This window comes from Portunus trituberculatus, chromosome 48, assembly GCF_017591435.1.
Source record: "Portunus trituberculatus isolate SZX2019 chromosome 48, ASM1759143v1, whole genome shotgun sequence".
NCBI classification, from domain to species: domain Eukaryota; kingdom Metazoa; phylum Arthropoda; class Malacostraca; order Decapoda; family Portunidae; genus Portunus; species Portunus trituberculatus.
Window position 1 is genome coordinate 10,863,841 of NC_059302.1, and position 24,342 is coordinate 10,888,182.

Here is a 24,342-nt window from a genome sequence, read left to right on the forward strand (position 1 = left end):
CAGCAGACTCTATTAAGAGGGCTGGTGAGACCGTATCTTCCTTGCAAGCTAAAAAAAACACCTGAACTCGTGACCCTGCAATGGATAAAATGGAAAGCCTTGTGGAAATGTGGTACATTAGTTTTGTATGTGGTACAATGATGCGCCCTTTGTTTATATTCCACAAGTTGCCAGCTAGCGTCTTTCCCACTCCACTCTCCCTCCCTTCATAAATTTAAGATCACCAACATTATAAAGTTACTTACATACATACATTAGTGTACATTATAATGACTTAGTCTTAAATCAAACTGCTTAAATGTTTAACTTCATAATTTTTGCTTTCATTAAACCTTTTACTGTACTATGATGCACTCTCGCTTTGTCTACTCTCAATGGAAGTTCAAGTCAGGTTAAACTTGTTATAATTGGTTCGCTTAATGAAAATTCGCTTAATGAAAGTTTTTTTTAGGAACGTGATCCGTTCGTTAAACAGGGGTTGCCTGTACTTGTAATATGTGGTTTCTTTTTCTTTTTCTGTTTTGCACATCATTTCATATATCTGAGTTTGCATTTTCATGACATGAAAGGGCAAAAGTTCCTACTTTTACATCAAATTCAAATGCCCGAAAGTAGAGAGAGAGAGAGAGAGAGAGAGAGCACGCACTGTGTTATTGGAGCTTGGGGGTATTTCTTAGTGGCGGGTTTTGCCAGGGGTTCAGGGAGAATTTTTTAATATGCAATAACTTTGCTCTCAGAGGTCATAACATGTTGAAAACTACATCGTTGTACTCAGAATAACACAGAGAAATATGCTTTTTATAAGGAAAAAATCTTTTATCATTTTTGACAGGTGTGATTTTTCCCTGCTGTAACAGATGGAAAGTAAATCAGCTCCCCGTACTTTAAGGGTTAAATGGCATGTTTTATAAGCCATCAAATATGATATTTCTTTACATTACAAATACTATAAATAAACAAAAACTGTGCATTCAACAGAATGGTTGGATGCACAACTGGAAACACTGCATGTCTCAAGGCTGTGGTTACTACAACCACAATTCTTAAAGAAAAAACTACTGTGAATTTTATGACCTTCAGTTTTCCTTTCTGATTACTCTGAAGTCTCATTTCCAATTTCTTATGCCTTAATTTTTATATATTTGAGAAGCAACTATTACCTTAGAGAAAATACTTATACAGTAAGTCCTCATTATACGGTAGTTCTTTATCCGGTAAATTCACAGTTACAGTATTTGGAAATTATTACCCTTGGTTTGATATACGGTAAGAAAAATTCACAGATACGGTATCCGCTCATGTCATCCGAGAGGGCCAAGCACAGGGGAGCAGGGGTGATGACATCATCCACGCCACACCTCCCTGCCACTCACAGTACTGTCTTCAACTTGACCATCCTTGGAGCTTGTTATCTATTCCTCTCCCTCCCTTTTTTTTTTAACTGCATTACATATTACTTACATGTATAATTAGATGAATAAATGGAATATTAAAGGGTCTATTGTAAGCACAAATATATTCATAATAATTATGGCAAACATTAAAAGCCTACTATCAGTGGCAAACCATGCAGCAACTGATAAAGGTGCACAAAATGGGCCTGGCAAGCCCACTATCAGAGAATGGTGTAAAGCCCCGTACACACTATGCATCATGATGCGCATCGTGTTGAATGGATGTGTTGAAAAAGTCGTTTTTCAACACGAACGTGCATCACCAACGTGTTGCTGGGTTGGCTCGATTTCAAATTGCTGCTCAGTGATGCATCATCAGTCAGAGTGGCAGGACGTCCGGTCACGCTCCGCTCCAGCGCCGATGGCTCACCAATCACCGCCACCCGCCAAACCCATTGAGTGGACAAGGGCCATTGGAAACATGAAAGTTGAACTGTCACTGAGCGCAGCTAGCGCGCGAGAACCGAGAAGTTGCCAAGAACAAGTGAGCAGTGTTGCAGTACAGTTTGGCCGCTAGTAATTTTTTTCAACACCACTACTGCATCACGTGGCTGATACATGATGCATAGTGTGTACGGGGCTTAAGTCATATAACATCGAACACACCATAGATAACATCAAGTCTTCTTGGGACGAAGTGAAGACATCTACCATGAACTTGGCATGGAATAAAGTATGGCCAGAATGCACGCGTGACTTCCCAGGCTTCACTGAAGATGACATCAGTGCGATCAGAAATGACATTGTAAATCTGTGCCATAGGGCTGGCTTCGATGAAGTTGATGATGATGATGTTGAAGATCTTTTGGAAGCCATGCTGAACCTCTTTCAAATGAACTTATAGAAGAAGACAAGGCATCACAGGAGACAGAAAAAGAGGTAGACGAGGAAGAACTTGTGCGTGGCCTGGACATCAAAACTCTTAGAGAATGTCTTGGTGGTATCGAAAAAGCTCTGGAAACCCTGAAGAAATGTGACCCAAATCCTGCCAGGAGTAGCAAAGTGGCTCATAACGTAGAGAAAAGTGTCAAGATTTATTAAGAAATCTATGATGATGAAGAAAAAAAAAAAAACAGTCCTCCATCTACTCATTCTTCAAGCCAGTCAGACATCCCGTCCCTGTCACACCTGCTGACCCTGCTACAGCTGGCCCTTCCACATCCACTGCCGACGGTTCTACAGCTGGCCCTTCTTCCATATCCTTTCTTCAAACCAGTGAAACGTGCCGACTCTGCTACAGCTGGCCCTTCCTCCATATCCTCTTTCTTCAAATCAGTGAAATGTGCCGACCCTGCTACAGCAGACCTTTCCACATCTTCTTCCGACAGTGCAGACGATGACATCTTATCGTCGTCTGCACACTCAGCGGAAGATGAGTAAGGGCTGAAATCCCTATTGTCCCTTAGCCTCAGGAGGGACATCATCTGATAGAATACATGGCAAGTGAAAGGTAAATAAAAATGTTTTGTTTATTTCTTTTGCACAGTACTTTACATTTTTTTTTTTTTTTTTTTTTTTTTTTTTTTTTTTTATGACGATTTTCATTGCAGGGCTGGTTGCAGGGCATTTTGGTGGCAAGTTGAGCAAGGGAAGATGAGCTGCTGTTGACACTGTTATTGTTTTGAACTAAAAGTGGGGAAGGGTAGGGGAGTGAGTGGTGCGCCTTTTGTCCACAAGAGGCGCTGGTGTATTCAAAAGCCTGTCGGCTTGATATGGCGGGGCTTTCAAACTTAGAAAAAATTACTTGGATAGAATTTCGTTAAAGCGAGTTTGGTGTTTGTTATATGAGCAGATAGTAGTAAAAGGAAATGTTTGTTGTAACGAAATTTCGTTGTGTGAACGTTCGTTAATCGGGGGTTGCCTGTATATACCAGGCATGCAGCCTGAATGGTGGTGGGGCAGTCCTCCATAGTGTATAGTACTTTTTATGACTTTGAATTTCTAGCTTTTTGTTTGTTGCTATCAAACTATGATATCCAGTGAATTTCACTAAATTTTAGTGAGGGAATAGGAAGTAATGATGATAATTTTTTTTTTTTTCACAGGCTTTATTTCTTTCTCAATCATCTGGAAAAAAATACCATACATACATTGTATCTACATTTTGGTTGGTTAAAAGTTCCACTTTTGTGTTTATTTTCTGGAAAAAAAATAAAGATTTTTTTTCACCTTTGATTTTCTGCACTTTAATTTCCTATTTATTTTTCATCTTTTCAAAATTTTCTTTGATGATGAAATAGCCCTTTAGTTATACTTTCTATTGATACCTTACAGTAGACAATCAAATTCATAATAAATTTTGTGAAAATTTTTTAAGTGAAAAAAAAAAAAATTGAGATATCGGTTCTTAAAGATTTTTTCTCACTTCATTACTGTCCTGCTGCTTGTATTTGTTTGATTGGCATAAAATCTTCACACAGTATTGTTTATACCATGTTAACTTTCTGGAGTAGGATAAGGCATCTGGTAGTCCCTTTTAAAAAGGCATTAATCACTCAGAGATGAGGGTTTCAGTAGGCGCCACCTCCCAACATGACATGCAAGCTCCTACTCTTGTGTATGGTTGAGTACTGATGTGAGGAGTGAAAGGAAAGACAGACGCTCTACCGTATAGTAGGATGCCAAGTGACAACATTTACACAAAAGAAAATGTGTTTTTCTATATAAATTCCTTACATACGAGCTCTGACGCACATCGCACATGGTAATGCATGAGTCATACTATGATGCAACAATGCAGGGTATTTAAATGCCTCCCAGAAGTTTAGAATGTTTAGGGGAGATCAAGCAAAGAAAACAAAATTCTTAAATTTCTCAGATATTCGTCAAATTTCACCCCCAGACTGGACCCTTAAACAGTATGACCCAGACAAAGTATCACACACTCACACACACATCATGTACTTTTTTTGACAGGGCTTGACAAAATTATATTTAGTCAGATGGTGGTAATAATTCACATTTTCTTCCCTACATAGGCGTGACAGCCATCCCTCCAGAGGATATTGACTTCCCTAGCACAATGACGGACATTGACTATGACACATGGATGCTGAGTGGCTCATCTGTGATGCGTGACGGTGTGACAGTCATGAACAACTACCGCTGTGATCTGGACGCCCTGGTGGTTGGCACACGGGTGGGCATGATGCGCCACTCTGATGGCTCCCTTCATTACTATGTTAATGGCGAGGACCAGGGCACCGCCTGTGAGAACCTTCCACCAGGTATGTCTAGCAGGAGTCCTTGTTTTCTGCAGGTACTTGTCAGTCTACTGTGGTGTGGTGTCTTGGTGTGGCACTGAGGTCATTGGAGGAGTTGCTGTGGTTCCAATAAAGCACTGCTATGTCATGTATTAATCAAACTTCAGGGATGTTCTTGTAGAATTCATAGATATGTTTTCAAATATTAAATGAACATTCTGAGATTTCTTCAGTGTTCTCTTAAAGTCTTTCTGAGATTAATCATTATCATTATCATACATCTGTAAATTAGTGTTTTCTTGCATATTTTTTCTTAAGCTGTTTTTGGTTATTTTTTAAGAAGTAGTTTTTGGTTACAGGACAAAAGTTCCATGAAAAGTATCCACTCTATTTAGTTATGTGAATTCTAAATTATTGCCTGCCTGTATCTCTAATTACCCAACAAGCCTGTCTGTCACATTCCTTACAAGCGCGAGGGTTTGTCCTGGTATTGGAGTCTGCTTATCCTGCTCCAGGTTCACCATTGTGTAAACCCATATCTTATTAATTTCTTCTGTAACCAATTTTCCTTTTGCAGCTTTTGATCTTCCTGTATCCACCTCCAGAAGGAGGAAACCATGTGAAAACTTTTATTTCCTCAGCATTCCTTATCTGTTTCTTTTGTTCTTTATGCTAATATTTACATTATAACTATGAATCTTTCTTATTCTAGTCTACATTCTACATTCTCTCTATTATTTAATAGGAAACCATTATCATTTACTATTGATAACATATTCAATCTTTTCCACTCTTATCTTGCCTTTGTAGAAAATATGTTTAAGAAATTTATGTATATTTTAGATAACTTATTGAATTCTTATACCATATGGAATCCATTGAGAAAAAAGTGTGTCCACCTGTTTGATCACCCAAGGTCTCAGTCATTCATTAAATTACATGATTAGTTTTTATTTATATTTTTAATGGAGAGAAGGAACTGTGTGAGTAGTACAGGGTTATTGCTCTCTGCACCACTACCATGGGTGGATGTATGATGCTCCCTTTTGGCATAATTTCTTGGCTATTTTTTCTCACTTTGATTTTCCATCTGTTCCCCATCGGGCTTCTCAAGTGATTTTCAGGTATGGAAGAAACTATTATTCGTCAGAGCTGGGTGCGTTACTGGATATCAGGTACTCTGGTACCTTTCCTCCGGAATTCGATATGCAGAGAGTACTTCTGTACTACTGTGCTTAAAATTTTTTCCCTCAGTCCAATACCACACCTCTGCACCTCCAGTACGGTACCCAAAATTATTAAAGTGAGCCTGAAAAATCTAGTCCACACCTCAAAAAATGAAACAAAATACAAGGCAATAATATATCAGAGCTCCATATATATATATATATATATATATATATATATATATATATATATATATATATATATATATATATATATTTACAGTGGTACCTCCTGTAGATACGAAAGCTTCTGTATACGAAAATTTAATTTTACGAAATGATATGCAAAGATTTTTTCGCTTCATATTACGAAAAATTACTCAACATACAAAAGATACAAAACAAAACTCGAAAATCCTGCGTGCAAAAAATTTAAAAATTCTCTCCATTTAGGGACTGAAAAAAAAAATAAAATAAATAAATAAATAAATAAATGCGAGATGCTTCATCTTGGAAGATGCACCCTAATATTTGAAAGAAATTTCTAAGAAAAAAAAGTCATTCTCATACAAGAACACAAAAACATCAGAAGCAAGGAGTCTGCAAGACACTATTGTTTCCCCACTCATTACAAATTTGCTGGAGCACTCACCACAAATTTAAAACTATGTACATAAAAACACCATAGGTAAATACGTATACACACAGTGAAGCAGTCCATCTCTTCTTGTATTAGTGGTGGGCGACGGCATGTATTGGACGTATTGTTTACATTACGGAATCACTTGTCCGATCGCCGAAACCAAACCAAAGCTGCAGTTTGTATTTATTTTATTTTGCAATTGTGCTTCACAGGCTTTATCATTGTGAATATAATTCACAAGTGGAGTTTTGACTCTTGCTTGAACGAGTAAGCCATTTGGATGTTCTATTAATAAAAGTATAAAGGCACCTGGCATGTGTGTGCGTTCATGTGCTTGTACGTGCGTGTGTTGCTATGAGACGAGGGAGCGGGCCATTTTCTCCACATGCCAAGTAGGCTGCAGGAAGGATTATGGTATTGGAAATACTTGTAACAGCTAATAATAATCATTTTAAGTGTTTCATAAAGTTAAGTGTTAATGTTTCCTGCCATTTTCTATATTATCTGCCGTTTGCCCTCCTCCTCTGCCGCCACTTTCGCTTTTGGACATTACCTCACTTGAAAAGGCAAGATTCCACATTTTCCTATCATTTTCGTATTATTATTTTTCATTTATTATTGCATTATGTTCTATTATCTACTTCATTTACAGGTATTAACGGTTAGGTTAGGTATATTGAATGATTCAAATGTATTTGGCTCTTATTTCATTCTGGTTTTACCCTTATTATAAAATTTAATGTGGTGTTTTCATAGAGCTTGGAACGAATTAGGCGATTTACATGTAAAACGTGACTCATTATACGAAAAAATCATGATACGAAAGCCACTCCGTAACTAATTCATTTCATATCTGAGGTACCACTATATATTTATATACAGGCAACCGCCGTTTAACGAAGGGGTTACGTTCCTAAAAAACATTTCGTTAAGCGAAAGTTCGTTAAGCGAACCGATTATAACAAGTTTAACCCCTGATTTGAACTTCCATTGAGAGTAAGCAAAGTGAGAGTGCATCATAGTACAGTAAAAGGTTTAATGAAAGTAAAAATTATGAAGTTAAACATTTAGGTAGTTTAATTTAAGTCATTATAATGTACACTAATGTATGTATGTACGTAACTTTATAATGTTGATGATCTTAACTTTATGAAGGGAGGGAGAGTGAAACGGGAAATACACTAACCGGCAACCTGTGGAATGTAAACAAAGTGCGCATCATGGTACTGCATACAAAACTTATGTACCACATTTCCACAAGGCTTTCCATTTTATCCATTGTAGAGTCACGAGTTCTGGTGGTTCTTTTAGCTTGCAAGGAAGATACGGTCTCACCAGCCTTCTTAATATAGTCTCTTGACTTGAAAATAGTAGACAGTAGATGGAGTCAAGCCATGGTGGGAAGCAATGTTATTAGTTTTCTGGCCTTTCTCTTGTCTGTGAATAATACCCAGCTTCAATTCGAGAGTAAGACACTTCCTGGTCTTTTTAGGAACGTTAGGCCACATTGCAGGGTGTTTTGGTGGTAAGTTGAACGAAGGAAGATGAGCTGCTGGTGACGCTGTTATGTTTTGACTGGGCAGTGAGTGGTGCGTGTGATCTTGATCTTGATCTTGATGCTACAGGTGACACAGAATTTCTTCTGAGTCAGGCCTTTGTATCGGCAGAGCCTGTGTTGTCCACGAGAGGCTTGATCTTGATCTTTATTCTACAGGTGTCTCAGGATTTTTCCTGAGGCAGGCCTTAGTACCAGCAGCTCCTGATGTATTCAAAAGCTTGTCAGCTTGCATGATACAGTGGGGGTTTCAAATTTGGAAAAAAATTACCTGGATAAAACTTCGTTAAAGCGAGTTTGGTGTTTGTTAAACGAGCAGATGGTAGTAAAATGAAACCTTCGTTATAGCGAAATTTCGTTGTGTGAACCTTCGTTAAACGGGGGTTGCCTGTATATATATATATATATATATATATATATATATATATATATATATATATATATATATATATATGTACAGGTAACTCTTGATTTATGTGTGTTTAATTTTCGTGTTTTTGTTAATATGCGACCAAAAAAATATTATAATAAGTTAAATTTGCGCGATTGGTTTGCTTATACGCGATTTAGCCCAACCGCATTTTCAAACTGAGCGCCAGATGCAAATTCAAACTGAGTGCCAGACGCAAGTTCAAACTGCATGCCAGAGAGTGGACAACGACAGAGAGTGCTTGTGAGGGGTGAAGACTTGGTGTCCTGCGTTTATTTTTTTACTAGTGTTTACTTTTATACTGTGGGGTTATTTTTGATAAGTGGATTTTTGATAAAGTGGAAAAGCTCAGAGGAAGATGGTGACTGACTGTGATGTGAGTGGTGAAGGCAGTGATGCAGTGAGTGTTGTGTTTGCGTATTCTTTGTTTTGTTGTTTTCTCTTGTTATTTCTTGCTTTCTCTTATTATTTCTTGCTTTTCCCTTTATTTTAAATACACTTCTAGTATTTAGAATGGTAAATAGTAAAAACATGTTAATTTAGCCAAATAAATAGAGTATTTTGTACGAATATTTTTGGATCACATCCCGCATCCCCGCTATTAACTATTGTTTCTTATGAGAATCACAAGTTTGTTTTATGTGAATTTTGATGTATGTGATGCCTCTTGGAACGCATCTATCGCGTAAATCGAGAGTTACCTGTATACAGTGGTGCCTTGGAATACAAACTTAATCCGTCCAAAATTTTGTTCTTGCTCCAAAACGTTCTTACTCCAAAGCATCAAAATACATGTGTTCTTATGGAAGAAATTATAATTCATTCCAAACCACCTCACAAGACCAAAAAAAAAAAAAAAAAAAAAAATGTATCTTTCATCTAATTTCATACTTTTTGCATACTATTACTATATATACTACTACTGTTATGCTATAACTATAGAAAATAGGAAAATAAAGCAGGAAAGTAAGCAAAATGTAATATAGTGAAAATTCAACTTGTGGTCAGAAACAAGCGTCACCACATCCTCCTTATGTGACTCCATCAAGCCAGCACCACACACTCTTATATAAGCCAATAGATTTTCTTTTGATATACTGCATTCATTATGGAAAATAAATCAGGGCAGTAAGCAAATTGTAATATGAAAATTCAACTTCTTCACGGTCAGAAACAAGCATCAACACATCCTCCTCAGCTGACTCCATCAAGCCAGCAGTACGCATTCTTATCTAAACCAATAACAAGATAAAAATAACGATTCCAATATTGTCATGCATCATAATATGTTTCTGAACTGCTTACTTATCCATGGAAATACATGTATATCTTATATCTCACCAAGAAATACATAAAAAATGATAAAATACAGCATACTGACATAAATGCTCTCACCATCCTCACATTTGGCACCCTCACGCTTCCACAAACATATCCTTGTAAAAGCTGATACATGATTGACTAAGTGTCCACCATCTTGAAAACAAAGGGCCAATGACAGGCCTCGATATATGACAGATAGCCTCAAGCATAAACAAACTGTGCGGCATAAAGGAGCGCGCATGGTCCAGATATAAGATATATTTGGACCATGGGAGCGTGGCTTCTGAAAAGCGCCACGATCATGCCTGACGGGGTCTAACGTAAGAGCCACAATCGTGCCTGACGGGCTATAAGGGTTAAGGCTTTTAATTCATGAGCTGGATACTCTCTCTTCCCTCGGATCTTCCAGAATATTCCATACGTCTGTCTGTATGTCTCGTGACCATGTGTGCTGCTACGCTAGGCAGTGATCTTAATAACTAAGAAAAATTAATATTATCTGCGGCACTACAAAACAAAAATCAAACAACTGCAAACAATACTCCTGAGGCACTGAGACAGCGTGGTGCTCCAGCATGCAGTCAGTTAATTGCGCAGTGCTGTGCGCAGTCTGTTCACCGCGTTTGTTATTGTTCGCACTCCAAAGCAAAGTTCGTCCTCCAATGCAAAAAAAAAAAAAAAAATACAGTGGTACTCCAAGGTACCACTGTCTATATATATATATATATATATATATATATATATATATATATATATATATATATATATATATATATATATATATATAATTAGGCCTATTTCTTAGTTACATTTGGCATTTTCTAGTTACAAGAACCTGGCAACCCTGCTCTCTCTCTCTCTCTCTCTCTCTCTCTCTCTCTCTCTCTCTCTCTCTCTCTCTCTCTCTCTCTCTCTCTCTCTCTCTCTAACAGACACAGATGTCATAAAAATCAAGAACAAGAATAGTGGAAGTGAGGGGGAGAGTTGACAACTCCCCACTACAGCAGCAGCAGCAGCAGCCCTCTCCGTTATCATATTGAAGGAAAATTTTGCTAATCTTTTAGTTAGAAAATCCAGGAGAGAGAGAGAGAGAGAGAGAGAGAGAGAGAGAGAGAGAGAGAGGAAGGGGGGAGCTTGATTAGATGTGAATGAGTGACATCACTTAAATGGCAGGAAAATATTCCTGGTAGCACAGACCGCCAAAAACAGCCAAAAGTAATACTACGGAATGCGGACTGTTTCTTGTCTTTATTTATTATTTTGTCCTTGAAAATCTCAGGTGCGGAGGTACGGACTTAAAATTTCGCCTTTCCATACATCTTGGGTGTGGAGGTACAGACTTAAAACTTCACCTTTCCACACATCTGAGGTGCAGAGGTACGGACTTAAAATTTCGCCTTTTCACACATCTTGGGTGTGGAGGTACAGACTTAAAACTTCACCTTTCCACACATCTGAGGTGCGGAGGTACGGACTTAAAATTTCGCCTTTCCACACACATCTCAGGTGTGGAGGTACGGACTTAAAATTTAGCCTTTCCACATGTCTCTGGTGCGGAGGTGCGGACTTTCACCTTTCTGTAACTGTTACTTCCGCACTTTTGAAAATTTTTCCGCACTTTGGACCTCCGCACCTCGTTTGGTGGTCTGCAGGTACAGAGGAGTGAAGGTGTGGACCGAGGTACGGAAATGCCCAGCTCTGCTTTTCTCACTAATTGGAGAAAGTGTATCTAGAGAAAATTGCCAAGCTTGGTACCAAGAATGACATTCTTCATGATCAAATGCTCAAGAAACATGAGTCAGGACACTGAAGTAAAATATTTAAGGTTACAGGCTTTCTCTCTCTCTCTCTCTCTCTCTCTCTCTCTCTCTCTCTCTCTCTCTCTCTCTCTCTCTCTCTCTCTCTCTCTCTCTCTCTCTCTCTCTCTCTCATTTTAGGAGAAAAGTGTTCGATTCCCAAGATCACAACTTGACTTTTTTTTACAAATGCATTTTTCTGCCAGAAAATATCTCAGTGCACCATTCAACACCACCCTACCAATAGGGAACTGAAGCAGCTATCATGTGCTCTCCTTCTAAAATAGCCAATGAACGATGATGAAGAGTTGTGCATTTGCTGTGAATTTAGAAACAATTCCACATTCAATAGTATAGAGGACCAGGAAGAAATGAGGAGTCTTAAGGTACCAGTTGTTCTGAGGAGTACTTCATTGAAAAGATTGCTCAGCTGCAGGCACCCATGATAGTACTGGTCTAGTGCAGTGGTGAATGTTGATATTGGGCTTTATTCTTTGTGCCAAAGAATGGTACATCAAATACAAGGATTCACTTGTATCAAGATATTGTGTAGCCATATGCTGACATAATGTAATGAATACAAATGCACTTTCAAAGTATAACTTCATTCTACAGTGTCAAGGAAGTGAAATTTACTTCAGCAAAACATGCTAATGCTAAAAACTGGCCTAGCAACTATCCATATCTCAATCCCATTGAGATTTCTTACATGAAATGAGTTGCTTAACTGTGAAACATCTTCAATCAATCTTGCAGGGAAGCATGGAAGCAAGGAACATGGAATGTGACCTTGATAGGTATTACTTAAAGAAACAACAAAGTGCTGCTGTGCCACAGTAGTAAGTGGCCATCCAAGTAAAGAAAGAAATCATTGAATACAAATGAAATATAATTTAAGAGTTGATACTTGTTTTGTCTTCGTGATGTGTTGTGATAATTGCAAACCAATATCTAGTGGGATAAGGTGGGCACACTTGTTTTTTATCGGATACTTTATGTACTTGTTCAAAATCTGTATGTAATGTGTCAAGATCAAGTTTAAGTTTATATCTTCTAGGTGATGCATGCCATGACAACTTCTGTCAGGCAATTACAGAATTCTTTTATTTTATTTTAATTTTAAAAGACTAGCATGAAAATGAAGTTCTTACACAGGTTCTTTTATATTTCAAGTTTATATTTGCAGTTTTTTTTATGATGGTGTACATGCACATAAGTTAATTTTTATTTTAGCAGATTCTTAAGATAATGCTCTTCCCTAAAATCAGTATCAATAATTTATAACTCTGCAATAGAATGTTTGTCTCATCAGTGATTTTCTATTCTATCATGATTGTTCCCAAGACCACTTTCCCAACTCTTCCATGTATCTTTTTGGGTAACAAGGTATGTCCCAGATTGATCCCGATATGATTCTTCCCACTTTCCTCCATGAAAGTCCAAGGAGATAATTCAAGGCTGAGAAAGCCCCTCACTTAATGGAATCGGTTTTATGAAATTCATCTATAGTGACTAATTACAAAAAAAATCTTTGGAAATCATAATGCACATCTTTGCTAAATGGTTAATGATCTGAAAGCAGCATTAAATCTAGAATAACATTCCTGCTCCCATTTTGATGTTTGGCAAAATATTGAGAAAGAGTAATTTCACCTGACTAGTTCATAAATTCATTCATGTTAATGTCTCGGTGAAAATTTTCATGCAAATATTATTTACTTATACATGAGTTTTGTTTATTAATGAAACACTTATAGAACTTATTCTGGTCAAAGGAGGAATATTTAGGCAGTTTTGTTGAGCTCTCAAAAGTTTCCATGTGTTGACAAGCAACACATTCTTTTGTCTTGTGTGAGTGAAGAGGAAAACATGCTCTCAAAAGATTCAGTATGTGTCAGGTATTGTGTGTTGTATGTTTGCTTCAATATTTTTTTGTGTCAAGAAAACTACACAATTTTCACACTAGTTATGTATGTTTATCACCAACAGTTTATTTATTATTTATTTCATGGCTCATATTTTCATATAGGATATTTTTAAAAATCCATATACATTTTCACATAGGATATTTTGAAGTCTTATCCCAGTGGCAGTAATATAGCAAATATATCAGAGCATTTCCAGATGACTATGCCAAGAAATTTTCTGTAGCTTTTATGATCTTTGCATGTTCAATGACATGCTGAGAAGAGATATTTTTCAGTATGTATTATCTGCATTTTTAAGTATTAATTAGATGTAAGAATATTCCTGCAGAGGGAAGCCTAAAGTTACCTTAATCACCTTTCCTTTCCTGCTCAACCCAGAAAATCAAGCCAGACATTATTAAACTATGTTATGTAAAATAAGTTGTATTTTTGACATTACTATTCTTTTATTAATTATACATATATGTTGAAATTATATATTTCTTCATATTAATTTGTTGTTATATTTACCAAAGTTTTGTCCCTGTTTAATCATTGTATCTCAGTAATTTATTTGATATGTTTGTACATTGTATTATGTTATCTTATCTGTACTTTTTGTCCTCACCTCATTCCTTGACCTTAACCTTACTAGGGGACAGCTGCCTCCTCTCCTCCTCCTGTGTTGCATGCCTCCTGGCTCTCCTATAACACCCTTTCTCCTCTCCTCTTAATGCTCCTGTCTCTTGTGATAATGGTACTGTAATACTGAATCTCCTTACATCTTGGAGGCGACTCTATGACAAAGCCCTTCACTAAGGAGTTTTATTAAATTGTTTCATGCCAACCTTAGAAGATGAAGGTATGTTATCTCTGGCTTTCCTTGGTTGGTGTTGTGGTGTAGTCTGAACCCCAAGCTTCCACTCTTGGTTTAGTTCTGTCACAGTAATAACTTAATGTCTGTGTTTTTTTGAGGCTCATCAGTTCACTATTTGTAATAGGTTGCCATGGTTTGTTTTTAGTCAGGCACTTAGGATCTATAACCTTTAAACTTTGACCACAGTCACAGTATTGTAGAACAGTGTGCCAGAATGGAATATTTGACATAAACAGGAAGACGAAGCACCACCTAGTAGTTTTCACCAGTAATACATACATTATTTCATCCTGTAACTCTTGGGAAGCACTGTGACTGTGTGTTTGTTGCCTTGGTGGGACTTTTGATCCAAGGAGTAGTGTATTTTATATGATGGATACTTTTAAAGGATGAGAGGAATTAGTTATATGCTAGATTTTATTTTTTATTTTGTCTTGTTATGGAACATGATTTTTCACTTCATTTTGATGTTTGAAGTCATCATCATATTCATGAAAATCAAAGAATGCAATACATAAATACTATTTGTATAGTATATCATGTAATTTTTTTTTTCTCTCTACTATTCTTTGCATATTACTACATACAAAAGTAGTTAAAAATGTATTGTGAAATTGAATTTTCATAACTTTAATGTCTTAATGCTGCTCAATATGGGAAATACAAAATTTATTTATATGCTTGCCCAAAAGAAGATGCTACACCACTTAGCCACACTCACTGTGAACTATTAAGATCTAGGGATGAGGTTAATTTATTTTCTTAAAGTACAATTGTGAATAGTGCTGGACAGCTGCCCTTACTCTGAAGTATGCTGATTTCTCGCACACCTATATGAGACCCAAGACCTAATTCCTGGGATATGTCAAAAGTGCACATGTTAGATGTGATGCAAATAACACTTCCCCAAGAAAAAAAAAGACTTGTCTGATTTGCAAAGCTTTGCATTACTTATAACATCTTTAGGGATGCTAAGGACATCAGGACCATTTTTGGTTAAGAGCATCACTGCATATTCTAATCTTATAATTGCCTATGATGCCAGATTATTTATCAATGTGTGCAGTCAACAGCCTTCATCACCACACTCAGCAATATTCCATGAAACAAATGTCTGTTTTTATGTAATTGCAGTTTACTAAAGAAAATTGAGTCCATGCTTCAATTGACAATTTAAAAATGGAAACTATGATTTGATCATACATGAGTTACAGTATATTTATTTGCCATCCCACTGACTGGATGTCAAAAACTCGTGCTTATTTTCATCTTATGGTGATTTATTTATGTGTTGTGAATTTGTTAATGTTACACATGCTAAAACATGATATTAAGTATAAGACCACATCACCGTAGGTGTAAGTAGCTACTTGTGACATTTATTTGTCATATCAAGGTATATTTGCAATCCCAATAAGGCATCCCCCAAAGATGCTAGACAGTCCCAGCTTAAATTCATGGAGTCATAAAAAATGATTATCAAGCATTTCAGCACCATTGCTTCCCAGAAAGATCTCAGTAGAAATTCCACCTGTAGGATGTTATAAATTCAGTCTCTTCTCAGGCAGTGTATGGGAATCTGCTCCTCAGCTGTTAGGGTAGTTGGTATGACAGAACAAAAGGCAGCATCATACAGTCTTTTTTCATTCTCATTCATTGAATCCTTTCCAAAGCTAATCTTTTTTTTTTTTTTTTTTTTTTTTTTTTTTTTTTTTTTTTTTATACATCAGCATTGACTGTTGGAGCATTACTTGTTTCTGATTTTTTTTATTAAGTTTTCTATGATTTTTAAAGTCATATTCTGTGTGATATGAAATAACCATTTATACATCAGTTTCCTTGCAGCACTCTGGATAATGTGTATTTGTGTGTATTTACATAGTTGTAGTTTTACAGGGCCTGGGCTTTATGCTCGTGTGGCCCCGTCTCAATATCTACACTTATCCAATCTTACTTTAAAAGTGTGCACACTCATTGCAGACACTACTTCTTCATCTAAACTGTTCCACGTCTCAGTACATCTCTGCGGGAAACTATATTTTTTAATATCTCTCAGACATCTTCCTTTTCTCAGCTTTTTACTATGCGATCTTGTGCTTCGGATGTCATATTCTTCTCTCAGGATCAGTTTCTCATTATCCACTTGGTCCATTCCGTTGATCAATTTATAAACTTGTATCAGGTCTCCTCTCTCCCTTCTTTGTTCCAGGTTGGTAGATCCATAGCCTTTAGTCTCTCCTCATATGTCATCCCTTCAAATTCTGGAACCATTCTTGTAGCTATTTTTTGTAGCCTCTCCAATTTCCTTATGTGTTTCTTTTTATGAGGGGTCCACACTACTCCTGCATATTCCGATCTGGGTCTTATTATAGTACTTATCAATTTCTTCATCATTTCTTTGTGTATGTAGTGAAATGCTACTCCAATATTCCTTAGCAAATTATATGTTTCTCTAAAAATTCTATCAATATGGCTTACTGGTTGATTGTTTTCTTCCATCGTCACTCCTAAGTCCTTTTCCTTTTTGACTTTCTCCAGTTCTACTCCATCTCCCATCTTATAGATTCCCACAGGTCGTCTTTCACTCTTTCCCATTTCCATGACATGGCTTTTGTTCACATTGAATTCCATTTCCACTTCTTACTCCATTCCCAGATCTTATTTAGGTCTTCTTGCAGTATTTCACAATCCTCCTTTTGCTTTATAACTCTGCACAGTTTCGTATCATCCATAAACAAATTTATGTAGCTGTTCACTCCTTCTGGCATGTCGTTAATATAAATGAGGAAAAGTATTGGTGCCAATACTGACCCCTGTGGCACTCCGCTTTCTACTGCTCTCCACTTGGACTTCATATCTTTAACTACCGTCCTTATTTCTCTCCCCCTCAAATAATTTTCTATCCATCTCAATGTGCTTCCTTTTAAGCCACCCTTCTCCTCTAACTTCCACAGTAATCTTGCATGTGGCACTTTGTCAAACGCCTTTTTTAAATCCAAATAAATGCAGTCAACCCATCCCTCTCTCTCTTGTACTCTATCAACTATTCTAGAATAGAAACTCAATAAATTAGTTACACAAGACCGTCCTTTTCTAAAACCAAATTGGCTATTTGATATTAATTTGTTGTCTTCAAGGAACTCGATCCATTGTTTCTTTATTATTCTTTCACACATCTTGCATATTACACTAGTTAGTGATACCGGTCTGTAATTTAAAGGTTCTTCCTTCCTTCCGCTCTTATATATGGGAACCACCTCAGCTCTTTTCCATTCTACTGGCACTGTTCCATTTTCTATTGAGCATTTTATGATGTTGTATATAGGACTTGCTAGTTCTTCCCTACATTCTTTCAGTATTCTGCCTGAGACTTCATCTGGTCCCATTGCCTTCTCTTCATCCAGTTCCTTCATTAACTCTTTTATTTCAAGCTTGGTTACTTTAATCTCTTTCATATAGATTGTCTCTCTATTACCCTGTGGCCTCTCAAATTTGGATTCCTTAGTAAAGACCTCCTGGAATTTTTATTTAATAGTTCTGCCATACTTTTGGGTCTTCCACCATCCCGTTCTCTCCTTTTAACCTTTCTATTGTTTCTTTTTGCCTAATTTTTCCATTTATGAATCTATAGAACAATTTTGGTTGCTCCTTACATTTTTCGACAATGTCTTTTTCGAAGTTCTTTTCCTCTTCCTTCCTCACCTTAACATATTCATTTCTTGCTGCTTTGAAGTTTTCCTTATTTGCTGGATTCCTATTTCTCCTCCACCTTTTCCATGCTCCATCTCTTTTCTCCTTTGCCTTGCACACCTTGCATTAAACCAATCTTTCTTTCCTTCTTCTTTAGGTCTATATTTTGGGACATATTCCCTGACTCCTGTTTTGTATATTTCCAAAAATAAGTTATATTTGTCTTGCATTGTCTCTGAGTTTTCCATCTCCTCCCAGTCTACGTTTTAAAATAGTTCTTGAGATTCTCAATATCAGCCTTTCTGTAATTTAATCGGTCTCCTTTGTATGAATCGTCTCTATCTTCCTTTCCTCTTCTATATCTATTTCTAATATTGCATGGTCACTCTTTCCCAATGGGCACTTATATCTTATATCATCATTCATTTGTATACCCTTGTAAAAACTAGGTCCAATCTCGCCGGCTCGTCGTTTCCTCTGAATCTTGTGCATTCCTTTACTCTCTGGTCCATCATATTGTCTATCATTAGGTTCAAGAATCTTTCTCCCAGGCTTCTTCCCCATACCACTTTCATAATTTTCCCAGTCCACTTCTTTACAGTTGAAATCTCCTACTAATATCACTTTTCTCCTTTCTTTAACGATTCTCATTAGACTCCTTATTGTGTCATCTATCATGTCTTTATATTCTTGATTGGTCCATGAATTTGTTTTGGTGGCACATATGTTACAATGATTGTTATCTCTTTTTATTAATATGCATCTTAATATACAATACTTCTGCTTTTCCTTCCCACATTCCATTTCATTTATCACTATCTCCTTCCTTAACATAATCATGACTCCTCCTCCTCCTTTACCCACTCTGTCTCTTCTCCATACATTATACCTATTATCCAAGTCTATTTTGATTGCCTTATTTAGTTTTGTTTCAGCCAGGCATACAATATCTGGATTTTCTTTCCTTATGTAATCTCTTAATTCTAATTTACTTGATAAAACCCGTCTATGTTCGTATACATCATTTTTAGTCTTTTGCCTTTATCATTTTTAGTTAAACTTGTTCCACTTTTTTCTCTTCCTTCTCGTTTATATACCATTTCCTTATCCTGTCTCCTAGAATTCTCCAAAAAAATGCCTTCTTCTCCTCTTCTGACCTTTCATTATTCTTTTCCCTTACTGCTGCTGCCAGTTCATTGTATCTCTTCCTTTCTTCCTCATTTCTATTTTTCTTTATATAGATATCCTTGCAGCCTTCTGTTTCTCTAAGTTTTGTTGTTCTATATAATATTTCTTCTGTTGCTGCTTGTGATTTTAGTAGTATTTTAATTGGTCTCGTTTTCCTTCTTGATATGGTCCCATTCTGTTTATTTCTTCTACTTCCTCTTCCAAGTTCTGCCTATCTTCGTCGTTTAGATTCTTCAGTAGGTCTTTGACTGATTTCATTTCTTCTTTTCTCTTTTGGTCTATATTTTATATTTTTTCTTTTATTCCAAATACGACTACACTCTTCTTTTTTCTGCAATTTCTCTAACTAGATTTTCTTTTGTCTTGAGGACTCCTATCATTTTGTTTGTCATATTTTCTTCTTTTTCTTTAAGTTGTTCTTGAATCACCTCCTGAAAATCAGCCTTATCTTTCTTATCTTGGACTCTCCATGCTTGTACTTCTTTTTTAATCACGTTCTGTACTCTTTCCTCTTCCTTGTTTACTAGATCTTTCAGCTTCTCTTTTTCTTTCTCGGCTTTACCGAGTCCTTCTTCCATCTGCTTTTGTAGTTAGCTACTTCCTTTTTTAGTTCTTCGTTTTCCGCTCTTAGCCTAGCTTCATTTTCTTCCACTTTTTTATCCTTTCTCTCAGTTTTATAAACTCTTTATCCTGTTCTTCATTCTCTTTCATTTCCATCTTCTCCTTTATCAGTTTATCTAGTTTATATTCAATATTTGACACTCTTTTTAGTAGTGAAGTAGTCGTCGTATCGAAACCTTCGAATACACGCTCACCCACATCAGCATAGTCATCATCAGCTTTCCAACCTTCTCCAATCTCACGTCTGCATTTTGATGGTATCTCTTTTTCGCTCATCATTCCTTAATAATTGATTACATGAAGAAAAATGAGACCACACTACCTGCCCAGGCCACTGTAAAAACTGTACAACCGGTATGTAGTGAAGATCAGCTGCTTGTCGGAACGGCGCCAGTGCGTCCTTCCTCTACCGTGTCTCGTGTGTGTGTGTATTACCTAGTTGTATTTACCTAGTTGTAGTTTTACAGGGCCTGGGCTTTATGCTCGTGTGGTCCCGTCTCCATATCTACACTTATCCAATTTTTCTTTAAAACTATGTACACTCTTTGCTGACACCACTTCCTCACTCAAACTGTTCCAAGTCTCAACACATCTTTGCGGGAAACTAAATTTTTTAACATCTCTCAGACATCGTCCCTTCCTTAGTTTCTTACTATGCGATCTTGTGCTTCTAAAGTCATATTCTTCTCTCAGGATCAGTTTCTCATTATCCACTTCATCCATTCCGTTAATCAATTTATAAACTTATATCAGATCCCCTCTCTCTCTTCTCTGCTCCAAGGTTGTTAGATCTATAGCCTTTAGTCTCTCCTCATATGTCATCCCTTTAAATTCTGGAACCATTCTTGTAGCCATATTTTGTAGTCTCTCTAATTTTCTTATGTGTTTCTTTATATGGGGAGTCCACACAACTCCTGCATATTCCAATCTAGGTCTTATTTTAGTACTTATCAATTTCTTCATCATTTCCTTGTATATATAGTGAAATGCTACTTCAATATTCCTTAGCAAATTATACGTCTCTCTGAAAATTCTATCAATATGGCTTACCGGTTGATTATTTTCTTCCATTGTCATTCCCAAGTCCTTTTCCTTTTTTACTTTTTCTAATTCTACTCCATCTCCCATCTTATAGATTCCCACTGGTCGTCTTTCACTTTTTCCCATTTCCATGACATGGCTTTTGTCCACATTGAATTCCATCTCCTATTTTTTGCTCCATTTCCAGATCTTGTTTAAGTCTTCCTGTAGTATTTCACAATCCTCTTTTTGTTTAATGACTCCGCACAGTTACGCATCGTCTGCAAACAGATTTATGTAGCTGTTCACTCCTTCTGGCATGTCATGTATATATACGAGAAAAAGTATTGGTGCCAATACTGATCCCTGTGGCACTTCGCTGTCTACTGTTCTCCACTTGGACTTCATATCTTTAACTATCGTCCTTATTTCTCTCCCCCTTAAGTAATTCTTCATCCATCTCACTGTGCTTCCTTTTAAGCCACCGTTCTCCTCTAACTTCCATAGTAATCTTTCATGTGGCACTTTATCAAACGCCTTTTTTAGATCTAAATAAATACAGTCAACCCATCCGTCTCTCTCTTGTACTTTATCAACTATTCTAGAGTAGAAACTCAATAAATTTGTTACACATGACCAACCTTTTCTAAAACCAAATTGGCTATTTGATAATATTTTGTTGTCTTCAAGAAACTCAATCCATTGCTTCTTTATTACTTTTTCACACATCATGCATATTACAATAGTTAGTGATACCGGTCTGTAATTTAAAGGTTCTTCCTTCCTTCCGCTCTTATATATGGGAACCACCTCAGCTCTTTTCCACTCCACTGGCACTTCCATTTTCAACTGAGCATTTTATGATGTTGTATATTGGACTTGCTAGTTCTTCCCTACATTCTTTCAGTATTCTGCCTGAGACTTCATCCGGTCCCATTGCCTTTTCCTCATCTAGTTCCGTCATCAACTTTTTTACTTCAAGCTTGGTTACTTTAATCTCTTTCATATAGACAGTCTCTCTATTACCCTGTGGTCTTTCAAATTTGGATTCCTTAGTAAAGACCTCATGAAATTTACTATTTAACAGTTCTGCCATGCTTTTTGGGTCTTCCACCATTCCGTTTTCTCCTTTTAACCTTTCTATTGTTTCTTTATGTCTTATTTTTCCATTTATGAATCTGTAGAACAATTTTGATTATTCCTTACATTTTTCGACAATGTCCTTTTCATAGTTCCTTTCTTCTTCCTTTCTCACCTTAGCATATTTATTTCTTGCTGTTTTGAAGTTTTTCTTATTTTCTGGATTTCTGTTTCCTCTCCACCTTTTCCATGCTCCATCTCGTTTCTCCTTTGCCCTAGCACATCTTGCATTAAACCAATCTTTCTTTCCTTCTTTTTTAGGTCTATATTTCGGGACATATTTCCTGACCCCAGTTTTGTATATTTCCAAAAATGTTATCTTGAACCGTTAATGAGTTTTCCATATTGCATCTTGCATTAAACCAATCTTTCTTTCCTTCTTCTCTAGGTCTATAATTCGGGACATATTCCCTGACCCCAGTTTTGTATATTTCCAAAAATGTTATATTTCTCTTGAACCGTTAATGAGTTTTCCATCTCCTCCCAGTTTACGTTTTTAAAATAGTTCTTGAGATTCTTAATATCAGCCTTTCTGTAATTTAATCGGTCTCCTTTGTATGATTCATCTCTATCTTCCTTTCCTTCTTCTATATCCATTTCTAATATTACATGGTCACTCTTTCCCAATGGGCACTTGTATCTTATATCATCATTAATTGGTATATCCCTTATAAAAACTAGGTCTAATCTTGCCGGCTCATCGTTTCCTCTGAATCTTGTGTTTTCCTTTACTCTTTGTGTGTGTGTGTGTTTATTTATTTATTTATTTATTTATTTATGTATGTATGTATGTATGTATGTATGACTTTGTACTTAATCTGTTGATTTGCTCCTCTGAAGTGGAGCTCTTTTGTCAAGTCTGACCTGTGTGTGTGTATTTACCTAATTTTACCTACTTGTATTGTACAGGGTTCAAGCATGGCTCATAGTGTCCTGTTTCCATGCCTCCATTTTTCCAATTTTTCTTTCAAGTTATGCACATTATGTGCTGTAACAATTTCATCAATCAATGTATTCCACTTTTCCACCATTCTTTGTGGAAAACTGTATTTTCCAATATCCTTCACACACTGCCTCATCCTAATCTTCTTTACATGTTTTCTTGTCCTAGCTTCTTCTGTCACCAGCACCAGGTCTTCCTTGTCTATCTTTTCAATGACATTTATTATTTTATACATTTTTATTAGGTCTCCTCTTTTTCTTCTATCTTGTAAGGTTGGCAATCGCATTTCCTTCAGTCTTTCTTCATATGTTAGGTCTTTTAGTTCCGGCACCATCTTTGTAGCTATCTTCTGAATCCATTCTAATCTTCTTATATCTTTTTTATAGTTCGGTGAGTATGCCACTGCTGCATTTTTCAGCTTAGGATGTATCATGCTTATGATAATTTTTTTTATCATATCTTTGTCCATGAATGGAAATGCTACTCTTTTATAGGAGTCAACATTTTATATGCTAATCCAAATATCTTACTTATGTGTTTTTTGGAGTTCTGATTTTCCTGTATAATCACTCCTAGATCTTTTCCCTCTTTAGTCTTCATTATTTGTTCCTCTTCCATCAGATAATTCCATACCAGTCTTCTCTTACATTTTCCTAGTTCCATTATGTGACATTTCTTGGCGTTAAACTCCAGTTTCCACTTTTACTCCACTCGTAGGTTTTGTTTATACACTGCTGGTCAGAGCAGAAGGCGCGGTACCTGTGACATCCTGTGAAGGAGATTAATGACACATAAAATGTTTCAAATGAGGGTATTCACCTAAACTGGTAATTGATGGGGTGCCCTCATGCCTTCTTGACCCTTTAAAGTCTCTTGGGAAGTGAATCATCCAGGTGGTGGAGATACTGAGCATCAATATTGTCCCATATGTCCTGAATAGTGGCTCAGAGGCATGGGAGGGAGGAGGTATCTCTCTCCTTTAGCTTCAGTTTTATGTACACCCAGAGATTTTCTATAGGGTTAAGGTCTGGCAAATTTGTGGGCCAAGGTTTTAAAAGGCTGACATTGCAGAAATCAAGCAATTCACTTTGCTGTATGGCACGGTGCACCATCTTGCATGAAGGTATCAGCATTGCACTTTTCCATACACTCATTTAACTCATCTAGAATTAGCTCAAAGTAGTTATTTTGGTTCATACGAACATTCTTAGGCGAAAACACTAATTTTTCAAGACCATAGTAAGAAAAACAACCCCACATCATCAAAGAATCTGGGTTTTAATGTGTGTGTTGTGTAGTGTGGATCATAATGGTTACTACCGGGTCTGCGGTACACACGGTTTCTCTGGTTGTCTGTAACCTGAAAGCTTGCCTCACCTGACCAAA

At 36.7% G+C, this 24,342-nt stretch overlaps 1 protein-coding gene across 1 annotated transcript in view; it reads left to right on the top strand.

The window, feature by feature from the left end:
- LOC123498815 (neuralized-like protein 4) overlaps positions 1 to 24,342 on the top strand; it is a 127,262-nt gene that overhangs the window by 50,830 nt on the left and 52,090 nt on the right. Inside the window, exon 14 of the mRNA XM_045246245.1 lies at positions 4,433 to 4,681. Coding sequence (XP_045102180.1) covers positions 4,433 to 4,681 — 249 coding nt within the window. The remainder of the gene's footprint in view (positions 1 to 4,432; positions 4,682 to 24,342) is intronic.